Genomic DNA, 13,420 nt, shown 5'->3' with positions numbered 1-13,420 from the left:
TTTAAAAAATCCCTTCCATTTGTCCTTCTTCCCCTCTAAGAGTAGACAAAAGAGAGCTTCCTTCCAGAAGCAGCAGTGAAAGGGCTTGGCATTCTTGCTGCATAGCTATTAGCTGTAAAAGAATTCACTTGGTTGGGTGTTACGTCTCACAGAGTAGGCTGTGTTTCCAGAATTGTTTAAAAACATGTCATTATGGACGTGTGCGTGGTCTAATCTGAATAACACGTATGTCTCTGTCCCTTGCCATTGGAATTCTATAGCTGAGGAACAATCTGAGTCAACATTTTGGTTTTCAAAATCAATTGGCTTTATTCATTCAAACCCAAAATTTCTAGGGAAATCTGGGCTGAAAAGAACTAGTTATTATTTAGGGACAGAAGAACCATTGCTCCTGAAATAGGAAGCAAAATGGAGAAGCTACCAAACATGATTCTTAGATAAGGCCTCTCCTTATATAAAAGTATAGCAAAAGAACTTTGAACCAGCTTCTGGATTGTTCGGGGGTGGCCAAGAGTGACAAAACAAGTGGCAAAAGCTAGGACTGCTGGCAAAGAATAGTGAGGGGTTAAAAATGTGTTTCAAGAAAAAGAATGAATGATGAAAAAGAGTCACCATGAAATGTTAGTTTGGAGTTCTTGGCAGATAAAGAAAGGACATCACTATCCTGAGAAAATTCAAATTAGACGCGAATTAGACAGCAGATCCTTCAGCTCATGAAGACGGCTTCCAGAAGCCAATAGGTTTCACCAACAGATAAGTGATGTATTTAATAAACACTTAAAAAGTGACTACTGTGTACAAAACACTGGGGTCAGGGGTGGTTAGCTTGTAGAGGCTTGCAAATAATTCGAGGGAATGAATAAAATGTAGGGATGGTGGCACAGAAAAATTGAGAAGCCGGAGGACAGAGCTAGCCCATTGACATTCCAGCTTGGAACCACAGCATCGCAGTGTGTGACCTTTAAACCCTACCCCAGGGTTAGACTCCATGTAGCATATCCCTCGGGCATTTAAGGAGAGGAAAGAGGTAGGTAGAGGGTCTCCTGTCCCAGCCCCTCTTAGTCTCCGTAAGCCCCTTGAGTCCTTAATGTCACAGCCCTAATCAGCATTCCTATTTTTATTTTTTTAAAATGTCAGCCAGGTAAAAACATCAGAGGATCTCAAAATTATTTACAGAACCTAATAACCCATTGCTCTGGGAGTGAGGAAGATGCTATTACCACCATTTTCTAAACAGGCAAACTCAAGATTGGAAATTAAGGAAATGTATCCTGCATTCAAGCAGACATCATTATGTCGTGTCTGTCATCCCAACATACAAATAGCAAGAGGAGTCAGAAATAATGATTGTACCGAAATTTGATCCTCTAAAATGTTTTCCAGCCAGCAGATCTCCTGGGATCATTCCTCATTGTCTTTTTACCATCTTCAAAAAAGTTTGAGTTCACAGAGTTAACCTTTCTTTTCCTGCCATGATAACCATCTTTCCCTGTTCAATTTATCACTTTCGAGACAGCTGATACCGGTCTAAGCTAATATTGTGGCAATTTTAGATAATATTGCAGATGCACAAGGACATCCTCACATGAATCAATTAAAGAAGTCACAGTAAGTTGCCGTTGAGAGTGTAGCCAGCTGCATCCTTGAAAACAGATGCTCTTCTGGGTCTGAATGAGTCCAATTTTGACTAATTTTAAGACTTAAACACATTTCAGTCTAGTTAATATCAGGATGTGGAACTACTTGAGACATCCTAATGTCCTGGGCTGATTGCTCCTCCATGACAGCATGTTGGCTTTCCTTGAAAGATACTGGTTATTTGATATGCCCGGGACCCTAAGTCAGTCAAAAAGAGAGGACCCCCAAGTCTTGGCTGCCACAAGGTGGAAATTAAAGTGCCTTCTAAAGGCAACACAGTTTATAAGGAAACTGCTTAGGTACTAGGGATTGACCAGAAAGCCTTTGGACTGTGCTTCTGCAAGATTTCCTGAATAGCCCGGAACACCAGCCATAATGAGCTACTTCCATATCCGCACTTGACCCCCAGAGTATACTGAAGAAACTAAGGACAAAGTTATAATTGTAGGTGGCAAGCTCTGCCTTCTCTTTCCTGATTTTTATCAGTCTGTTATTATGTGAATTATGTGTCCTGTCACGTTGGTCAATTAAATCACTTGTTCTGTTTAATTAAAAAAACATTGATTGAGCTCCTGGAATGCCTCCAGCAGATATGGATAGATACAGATATATAGATCATCTCTGCCCTGAAGGAGTTAATGATCTGTGAGGGGGACATACTGATAAACAGATAATGTTGGTGGAATATGAAAACTACTGTAATAGAATTGTGTGAGAAGAAAATCCCCAGAGGAGCCAGTGACCCTTCCTAGAGAGCCAGGAAACACTCCCTGAGCCAGAAAGCATGAATAGTTTAGAAAGGGGATTAAGTACCATGGGAGGTATAGAATCCTAAAACAGCGAGTTATGTTTCGAGAACTTGCTTTTGAAAGGTGCCAGGTGAAAAGGCCAGGATGGGAAAGAAGGGGGATAAATTGGAGAGGAAGGAGTAAATGGTGAAAGATGGAGAAATACTAACGTGTTGGACAGAAACCAAAAACCGTGAAAAGCCTTGCTTAAGGAGCGTGGACTTCATCATCTAAGCAATGGGAAACACTGATGTTATTTTTACAAGAAACTGACAAAGTCTGATTTGTGTTTTAGATAAATAACTCTGCTTCTCTAACTCATATTTAGTGAGCTAAATCAAGATAGAGGCCAGGCATGAGGTCTGCTATTGCAGGAGTTCATGGAAGAAATGAGGGCTGAACCAAGAAACTCACAGCAGATCCAGAAGAGACAAAAAGTATTGAGAGACATTAGGAAATGGAATTGGCAGAAATTAGCCTTTGCCGGGGAGAGTGAGGGGAAGGAGAGGCTCAAAAATCACCGTCAGGTTTGCAGCTGAGACTCCTAGATCGCCACACCACTGATGGAAAGGGAATTCAGGATAAAGAGTAGATGCCAAAGATAGAGAACGAATTCAGTTTTGGAACACATTGCATTTGAGATGCCTGCAGGATGTATACATAAAGCTAGCCTGCACACAGTTAATCACATGAAGTTTAGGAGTCACCAATCCCTAGATAATAGCAAATATATGAAAATGGTTGAGCTACCCAGAGAGAACATACAGAATGACGAGTAAGGGAGACCGATAGAGAAAGAAATCTTGGGAGCACCAGCACTCATGGGTGGGCTACAGAGAGAGGATTCAGGGAAGGAGATAATGAAAATAATGTCAGCGAAGAAAAAGGACATCCAGAGGAGTAGGGTGCCATCTAAGCCAAAACAGAAATTTAAGAGGGAAATGCCAGTCACACTGAACATAGCAGAGAGCCTTTCTGAAATTAGGACTGAAAGGCACCCATTGGATTTGGCAATTAGGTATAATCAGTGGGGATTATCAGAATAATGGTTTAATGAAGAGGTGAAGACAGGATTATGACACATAGAAGGGTTAATAGAAGGCAAGACCACAGGGAAAACACATGTTGACAATTCCTTTGAAGTCTTCATGAGAATCTGAGGTCATTAAGAGAGGAGTGAGGAGAGAATAGGAAAGCCAAAGCAACACAAATTTGGGGGGCTGCCTAGAAGGGAAAAGGGGCTAACCAAGCACTAGTGAAGGAAGGACAAGCGGCATGGAAGGCATTCTTGAGATGAAGATCCAGAAATTTTTTTGCAGCAACGATCTGTACTTTTGTTTCCCAGTCAAAAGATGAGTTGCAGCCTGGGTGGCTCAGTCAGTTAAGCATCCGACTTCGGCTCAGGTCATGATCTCACAGTCCAGCCCCGCGTCGGACTCTCTGCTGACAGCTCAGAGCCTAGAGCCTCCTTCAGATTCTGTGTCTCCCTCCCTCTCTGCCCCTCCCCCACTCACTCTCTGCCTCTCTCTCTCTCTCAAAATAAAATAAAGACATAAAAAAATTTTTTTTAATGTGAGTTACAGAATTAGTCCAGGATTAGATTAAGTTGCCACTGAAGAATCTATTTTAAGGTCATTGGGCAGATGGTCACACGAGGCCTCCTCTAGCTACAAGCAAGGCTAGGAATGCAAGCATTCTAGCAGGGTGAGCAGGGGAGAATTGGAAATATGTGTCCATTCACCTAACCAGCAGTGTCTGCCCTAGATAGCAGCATCCTCATATAAACCAATCAACTGAGTACAGAAAGCCACAGTTAGTTATCTAGGAGTCTCAGAAATGCCTACTTTTATACAATGGGTAGAAGAGGAACAGAATATTACAAATGATCTGATGTGACCCATCCCTAGTATTAGCAAAACAGCTCCAAATGTATATCTTAATTAAATGAACAAGTGCTAATACTTTTAAAGTCCAGTACATGTGGGCTTTATACATGTATACAAAGGGCAGTCTCTGAGATACATAACCACATAGCCTCAAAGAGGACATGTCCATGTGTGTGTCCAGTAGACTTCTATCTTGACTGTATCCCAAGCCAGTCCGTCAGCATTGCCTTTTTGTAGATTTCCATTGGACATTTAAGAGAGAGTTCATTGTTTTGTGTTGTATTTGTTTGCTGTGGTCAGCATGTTTGGGCTCAGTGTATTCTTTCCTGTTAAGAAAACTTTGCAAATTTCAATGAGCCCTTAGGAATTCAGAGGCCAGCTTTTCAGTAGAACTCTGGGCATGATTTTTCATGTTGCTTTACTAGAATGTTATGTTTTTGTTGTAGATTACAGCCAAGTGAAGTGTACAATGTGCTGCTTTTTTAAACTACTTTTTGCCTCACTCACTCCAAGTTTTATCTGGACTGTTTATCTTCCATTAACTTCCTCTACTTGGATTCTTTTTTTAATTTAACTTTCTTGATGGGATTTGTCTAGAATGCCTCCGATAGCGTTTAGGAGATCGGTGTAACCCTGGACCTCAAGCCAGGTATCTGATTTCTTCAGGGTCTGATTTCTGCACCTTATCCTTGGCACTTAAAGAGCCATCAACTCACAGTTAGTCATTCAGCAGTGGAGTCCAGGGCCTCAAAAGACCTAACATGCTTTGAAGTATTAGAAAAAGTACTACTTCTAGTCCCTTTCATCCAGCCTGCCAAATGAAAACATGAAAGCGATGATAGCACCTTGTGGTCATGCAACGTGACCAATGTTAACCTTAGGTGGCACTGTGCCACATATCTACTCCTACAGAGCAAGTTAGTGAGCATCTTGAATGATGCCAAGGCTGGCAGAACTTTGAAATCTACATCTCTGCATTTCCTTCTTCCTTACACATCAGTTCCCTTGGCCTGAATTTGTTTGTTTGTTGTTTCATCTTTGCCATGATTTTATTGAAGTCCGGTTCTCCAGAGTTCTTGGCCTTATGAAGCTGGGCTGTCTCTCTGGGCCCTTCTCTGGGCTTAGCAAAGTCCAGACGCAGATGCATCTGTGAAAGGCTGTGACTGTAGACACCACTGCAGCCAGATGTGACTCTCTACCCTGTAAGGTGAACCCCTTCCTGAGTTAGTCAGTGATGCTTTGCCAAATCTTAGGTGCTGTAAATCCCAGGAGCCTTTCTTCCAGAAGATACTGCATCCTCTGACAGAAGAATTTTCAGGTGGAAAAGCAAAAAATAATGATAATGGAATTTCAAGACGGGATTACCTTTTTTATTTTTTAATGTTCTCAAACTTAATACTTTATTTTTTTTATTATAGTTTATTGTCAGGTTGTTTTCCATATAACACCCAGTGCTCATGGGATTACCTTTTAAGTACTTTGTTGCTATAATTAAGCTTAAGACAAATCACATGCTAATGAATAATGATAATTGCTTATTATTTGTATAATATTAAAGGAGATTGATATGCTGTTATTCTATGTGCTTTGCCTACATTGGCCCATTTAAAGGCCCCAAAGCCCCATGTCGTAGGTACTATCTCCATGTGACAGCAAGAAACTGAGGCAGACGTACTTTAAGTATTTAGCTCTCAGTCACATAATGAGTAAGTTGTGGAGACAGGATTCAAAGCCAGTCTTGGGAAACTCTAGAGAACTAAGAACTCCTGAATAAAATCGCCAAATTAATTGCTGGTGATCTTTGAGAAACTGTGGGGAATGGAATATGCAGCAGAAGTCTAGACACAGTGTAGTTCGCACTTTTGCTGTTAAATTTTATCAGTTACTTGATAGAGATACAGATGCAGCTTTATCAAATTTTTCACAAAAACCTTTTGGGGCTTTTAACTGATTATAAGCTCTATACAAGTTAAAGTAGAATACTCTAGCATATTCTGCCCACTCGCCCCCTTCCCCAAGAAGATTTCAGGCTTAAGTGCAAGCAGCATAGCATCTAGAACGAGGGAACTGATCACTCTCTCTAGAAAGGTCAGACCTACTATAGTATTTACTGTGCTTCATCCTGAGAGCCACATTTCAAGGGATAGGATACTTGGAATGTTTTTGTTGGCAACTTATGAGAATCGTAAAATCATTCAATCTGATTGTTTGAAGAATAGCTGGGAAAATAGGGACAGTTAGCTTGGAAAACAGAATATTTCAGAGAAGCCAAAAGAGGGGATAGCTTCAATAATTGAAGTATCCACACAGATGACAGTGATTGCAAAGTTGGTAGAATCAGAGCCAATGGTTAGAATTGAATGGCTGCAGGAGCACCTCGGTGGTTCGGTTGACGAAGCATCCCACTCTTGGTCTCAGCTCAGGTTATGATCTCAGAGGCATGAGTTCGAGCCCCACGTCAGGCTCTGCACTGACAGCTGACAGCACAGAGCCTGCTTGGGATTCTCTCTCTCTCCCACTCTCTCTTTCACACACCTGTGTACACGTGTGTGCATATGTGTGCTCTCTCTCTCAAAATAAGTAAACTTAAATTAATGGCAACAGAGGATGGCTAGATATAGATGGTCACGTCTTTCAGAGATGGAATAAGCTTCCTTAAAAGGTACTGAATTTTCTTTCCTAAACATTTGTGTGTATAATGTAACCAGAAGTACAACAGCCACTTGAAGAAGTACAGGTGACGCAAGCAGAGACCACGTGGTTGGTCCAGATGACGATTAAAGTCACTTCCAACTCTGAGAATCTGTTCTATAATTCTATTCATTGATGGCAGACAATCGATGTTGAATCAAGTACAGAAATGGTCTATCGTGTCTTGGACGTCTAATGCTGCCAACACTAGCCTTAGCCAAATTGGTAAAAAGATGATGAACAATAAAATAATGGGCCGTTTCAAACAAATCCATAGGCATCTAGTGCAATGATTGGTGTTTTCTTCTCACTTCTTGCAGTGCTGTCTCCTGCTCAAGAGAGCCATGTGAACATGGATCTGCCCCCTGTGTCGGAGCAGATCATGCAGACCCTGAGCGAACTTGCCAGATCTTTCCAGGACATGGCTGACCGCTGCTTGCTGGTCCTACATCTGGAAGTCAGGTACGACACAGCCAGGCACAGGACTTGGCACTTTAAATGCCCAGTGGGTCAAAAATCACTTGCTTCCTTCTGGGGGAGTGTCACCATAACTTTTGATTCTGATTACTGATGCTGTCCTTTTTTTGTGTGTTACACAAAATATGATTTTTAGTGTTGATCGGCCACTGTGAAAGTTTTTAAGCCCGTCCTATATCATAAATGCGGTGATTCAGAGTTTGCATGGCTTCTGACATCAGAATGATGTGGATTTGAATGTCTCTACCAGCTCACTAGCCCATCTGAAGTCACTTAATTACCCTTACTAGTCTTGTTTTCACATCTTAAAAATATAGAATTCCTAACTTACAGACTTTATAAATGAAATAATAAGTATAATACCGGCCACAAAGCAAGTGCTCACATGTGGTAGCTCTGTGATTATGGTAACTTCATTGTCATTGATATTTTTACTGACATATTCTGCTAATCAGTAAGGGAGTATATGGATATGAGAGCCATGGGCCCTTCCTACAAGATCTTTTTAAACTTTTTTTTAATGTTTTATTTATTCTTGAGAGAGGGAGAGATTGCATGAGGGGGAGAGAGAGAGGGAGACACAGAATCCGACGACAGGCTCCAGGCTCTGAGCTAGCTGTCAGCACAGAGCCTGACGTGGGGCTCGAACCCACGAACCGTGAGATCATGACCTGAGCCCAAGTCGGACTCTTAACCGACTGAGCCATCCAAGCGCCCCCCTTCCTACAAGATCTTAAAACCCAAGAATAGATTATGTTAAATAATAGCCCAGGAAAATAGTTTCAAAGATGCCGTATTCTCAGACTCTTGTTCCTTCCCCTGCAGTGTAGAACATTCTTAGCTTTGATGGCCTCCGTTGTCACAGCTATGGAAAAGGTAGAAAAAGACGGGAGTTTTCAATCATTCACTCATTCAGTAAACACTTACTAAGTGCCCTCTTTGTGCTGGGCAATGTTCTAGAACTTGGGATATGACAGTGAGAATAACACTCAGGGTTCCTGCTCTTAGGGAGCTACGTTTTAATGGGGAAATGTCCAATGGGTGAACAAAAAAGATAATTTTAGATAAATGCAATGAAAAAAATAAAATAACACAATGGAATCAAGCAGCACTATCCAACAGAAATCTAAAGTGAGCAATATGTTCAAACCACATAGATAATTAAAATGTTCTAATAGTCACATTTGAAAAAGTAGAAGGAAACACATAAATTATAATCTGTTTTATCGAACCCAAAAATATTATCATTTCAGAATATAACTAACCTAAAAATTACTGATGAGCTATTTTGCATTTTTGTGTACTAAGGATTTTAAATTTGCATATTTTACACTTATAGCACACTGACATTCAGACTGGTCACATTTCAAGTGCCTGACAGCCACACGTGGCTAGTGCCGTCACACTGGGCATTGCAGAGAGTAGCTGGGGTTGACTAGAAAGGGGGATTGGCCTTTTTGTGTTTATGTAATGTGATCAGAGAAAATGTGACAAGGTAACAAGAAGGAGCCATAGGGGGAAAGAATTTCAGATGCAGAGGGCAACTCTCCAAGGTCCTGAGAAAATTGAGCTTAGCAGTGTTGAGGAATGGAGAGGGGTCCAGTATAAACGGTAGCCCTATGAACCAGGAGGTGAGGAGGAGTGGAAGGGAGCCTGACCACGTGTGGTCATGAAGCCTGGCACATTCTAGTGACCCGCAGACCAAGTGAATAGTTCAGATTTTATTCTAAGCGCATTAAGAAGATGTAGAAGGGTTTTAGACAAGGGAGAGAACTTCATTCATTCACTTTCATTCATTTACATTTTTTTGTTTGTTTTCATTTCTTTATTTTGAAAGAGACAGAGACATTGTGAACAGAGAGAAAGACTGAGAGAATCCCAAGCAGACTCTGGGCTGCCAGCTGTGGAGCCCGGCGTGGGACTCGAACTTACAAACCATGAGATCATGGCCTGAGCCGAAACCGGAAGTCAGACTCTTAACTGACTGAGCCACCAAGGCGCCTCCATTCATGTGTTTAAAAGAGCACTTTAGCTGTTGTTTGGAAAAGGGATTATAGGAAGAAATATGAATGGAAGCATAGTGACCATTGACACCAGTTATGAGCACCAGAGTAACAGAGATGGAGGTGTGAAAAGGGATGATTTGAGATATATCCCAAAGGTAGAGCTGATGGCAATGTGTTGATCAATTGGATTAGGTGCAGAGGCTAGTGGCAGTGAAAGAGGGGACTCAAGGAAAACCACCAGCTGTGGGGGGAGAATAATTATGTGGATGCCAGGGCCATTAACTAACTGAGGTGAGAAAGTCTGAGGGAGGAGAATGGTTGAGAGAAGGGTGGAAATCAAGACTTCATTTTGGAGACGTTCAGTTTGAGATGCTTCCTGAACCTCTAGGTAGCAAAGTCAAATAGTTGGATTCAGACTTTTGGAACTTCAGGATCAGAAAACTCAAGATCAGATAATGTATATACATTACGTGATAAAGTGTAATACATTGTCTTCTATATCGCCATGAGGCATTGTAAAAGTGTAGAGAGTATTTTACTTTTTCATTTGGAGTCTTTACCAAATTAAGTTTTTAAAAATGTAAATAGGATTTTAGTTGACACATTTGGACTCCAGTTAGAACTTGGCTATCTTTCAGGTGTGCTCAGGCAAAGCCGAATTGATAATGTATTGTGGATGTCATTCCTTTTGTACGCCTTGTGCTTTTTTCATTCATTATCTTGTCCAATGAGTTACTTCTTAATTGCTTGTGAGCACCTTGTGAGTGGAGTAGGAAGCACTGCAGATTTGAAATGTTTTTCCCAGCATTATTTCCGATCTCATTTCTCCCATGCAGCTGCCCAGAAAGAAAGGTATATTTTCTGACTTGTTTTACGGTAGTTTTTAGATTTGTTTTCTATTTATTTACAGGCTGACAGTGAAATAAATCAGGCGGTTTCTATGAATAGATAAATGCAATCGACAAAAACCAAAACCAAAAAAAGCCAGGAACATTCTGATGCCTCTGTTACCCGGGTTGCACAGAAAACCAAGGGAACATCAAATTAATTACTATCGCGGCTCCTGGAATCTATGCTAGTGATTGTGTTGGGGACACAATGTGTTCCACATTCAGAATTAGCCGCTGTCATGCAGTTCATTCCGAGCGGGAGATTTTCAACACATTTGCGGATGTCTTGTAGATCTTCCCCTCAAGTCTGTCCTTTTTATTTTTGTACATCATGACGGTCCTATTCTTAATGCTGAACATACTTTAGTCATTATTTATGAAGTCTACAAGAAGCCACTCAGCGCCATAGCACCCACTGCTCTATCTCCTTCAACGTTCGTTTAAAAACAGAAGAAGGTCATTTTAAGAATGAACAATAAAAAAGGGCTGAGTTTCAGAGTCCTGGACGCAGAACCTTCTTTCATTGACTTTCACTCAAAGCACTAAACGTGTTTATTTTTTCAGAGTTAAACTTCTTCACCTTATAACATGGTTTCAACATTCAGGTCGCTTTCTTATGACTGTGCTCCAGATTGTCTTTGTCCCTTTATTTAAAATTTTTTTTCTAACGTTTTATTTTATTTTTGAGAGAGAGAGACAATGTGAGCAGGGGAGGGTCAGAGAGAGAGGGAGACACAGAATCTGAAGCAGGCTCCAAGCTCTGAGCTAGCTGTCAGCACAGAGCTTGATGCGGGGCTCAAACCCATGAACTACGGGATCATGACCTGAGCTCAAGCCGGATGCTCAACTGACTGAGCCACCCACGCGCCCCTATCTTTGTCATTTTTAAAGTATGGCAGATGAGACTAGGCAGAAAGCTCCATGGACGGCTAAGATGATGAGTGTGGACACACTTCATTCATTCCTTGTCACAGTAACGTGCATTTTTGTGTGCCTCTGTTTACATAGTTGAAAATCCTGTATGAATAAGCCACATCTCTAGCATATCCTCACACTGTCTACAACAATGCTAAAATAAGGACACTACTGAGCACTCTAGGTATCCACAGTGAGTGACTGTAGAAGAGACTCTTGGCTCCCGGAAGGCAGGAATCAGGTGTGCCTTACTCATTCCTGTGGACCCAGAGCCTGGAACAGTCCTGCCCCATGATAGGTACTCAGTAAACTCTTGAGCGCTTCTTAAGAATCAGCTGGTTTGAACTCAAGCCTCGACAAAATAGAAATGCTGTTTCTTCAACCAAAATCTGCTGCCCTCTAAAGAAGATGAATTGGTTTGGAGACTCTGTTTTCACTATATGTTGTCTAAGAAGGTGCAGAGATGCATGGCCAGCGTCACCCTTGTCACCAGGAGCTGCGAGTGTTTGTTTTGTTTCCATTCCTGCCACACAAGAGAATTAGACTTTGTCATTCGGGAACTGGCAACGAAGAAGGGTCTGGTTAGGTGCTGTCTCTGGTATGTTTATGTCAGAAGCCACTGAAATAAGATAGCACCACAGATAGAATAGACAAAGAAATTAATAAGGAAGAAAATCATGGGAAATGCTAGTAAGAAGTCCCGAACAATTTCAAATGCCAAAAATGAGTCTTATTCACCAAAATATTTTTATATCCATAGCCCATATTTTTCTGTAACGTTGTTAAAGCTCAAACCAGAAATTGTTCTCAAATCCAGTCGGTTCGGCATTTAAGGACCCACCCAAAGAGCATCTGACATTTTACCTGTGTCACTGTGGGTCACATTTAACCAACAGTCAGCCCCTTTCCACAGTTTGGAGCATAAGGCAAATGACACCCCCAAGAGATGAAAGACATGGTGAGACCACTTAAAATTGTTGAGGTTTCTTTCTTTTTGTCCTATTTGAACTTTAGAAGAAGAAAATTAAGTTGCCATTTGAGTCCAAGGTGCCAAGAATATCACCTTTATCAGCTGGTCTCTCTCACCATCAGGAGGGTTCTAAGTGGGTTCAACAGCAACTGCCTGTCACTTTTGGGATCCTAAGTGTGTACTTCCTGAAAATCAACCACCCTGCTGTGTAATCAGCAGTATTTGCAGAAAACCTTAATGCCAAGGTCTTGGTAAGGTCAGCAACAACATGCCAGAATCCAAAGAAAACACTTTTTGAATTTGACATTTGCCAGCGACTATTTTCCTTTTCACTTCTAATCATTCTGGGAGAGGAAGACCGTAGCTTAAAGCAGTCTTATTTCTCTTGTCTGCCATTCACCTCAGGATCTCGTAACCACTCACCTCCAATTCAGGATAACGTCCTGAGCGGCCTCTGTACTTTCAGCTGCTTCCATCTTTAACGCTCAGTCCTCCCTTTATACTGAGCTAGAGAGATCTTGCCCAAGCTCATCTCTGATTATAGCATTCCACCTCTTAAAATCCTCCTAAGGTTCCCTCTAAGCCATTCTCAAATGAAGCCCAGAATCCTTACATGGCCTCCAAAGCTGAGGATGACCTGGCCATCTCCCCAGGCTCACCTCATGCCTCTGTCCTCACATGTGACTCTGCGCGCCTCAATGGAAACACTTCTCATTCCTCAAAACAAGTCTTCATCCACACCCTCATCCCTTTGTCCAGTGTCTCCCCATTATTCGAGTTCTGTCATCTGTAATTTACTGTAAAAATATCTTAGCACTGATGGCTTGATTTTATTTTTAGCTAAGAGCTACTCAGTTGTTTTTTTTAAGTTTTATTTATTTGTTTTTGTTCTCACTTTTTTCTTTTACAGTTTATTGTCAAGTTGGTTTCCAGATAACACTCAGTGCTTATGCTGACAAGTGCTCTCCTCCATGCCCATCATCCCCTTCCCCTCTCTCCCACCCCCCTCAGTTTGTTCTCAGGATTCAAGAGTCTCTCATGGTTTGCCTCCCTCCTTCTCCCCAACTATTTTTCCCCTTCCCCTCCCCCAAGGTCCTCTACTGAGTTTCTCCTGTTCCACTTATGAGTGAAAACATATGGTATCTGTCCTTCTCTGCCT

At 41.5% G+C, this 13,420-nt stretch overlaps 1 protein-coding gene across 1 annotated transcript in view; it reads left to right on the top strand.

Annotated features, from left to right (window-relative positions):
* The window catches only part of EXOC4 (exocyst complex component 4), a 734,942-nt gene that overhangs the window by 655,158 nt on the left and 66,364 nt on the right, over nucleotides 1-13,420 (top strand). The window contains exon 15 of the mRNA XM_029923156.1: nucleotides 7,324-7,465. Within this exon, the coding sequence (XP_029779016.1) occupies nucleotides 7,324-7,465 (142 nt within the window). The remainder of the gene's footprint in view (nucleotides 1-7,323; nucleotides 7,466-13,420) is intronic.

The sequence above is a fragment of the Suricata suricatta genome, chromosome 2 (genome assembly GCF_006229205.1).
Source record: "Suricata suricatta isolate VVHF042 chromosome 2, meerkat_22Aug2017_6uvM2_HiC, whole genome shotgun sequence".
In the NCBI taxonomy this organism is placed as follows: Eukaryota; Metazoa; Chordata; class Mammalia; order Carnivora; family Herpestidae; genus Suricata; species Suricata suricatta.
This window is presented reverse-complemented; position numbering and strand designations above follow the sequence as displayed.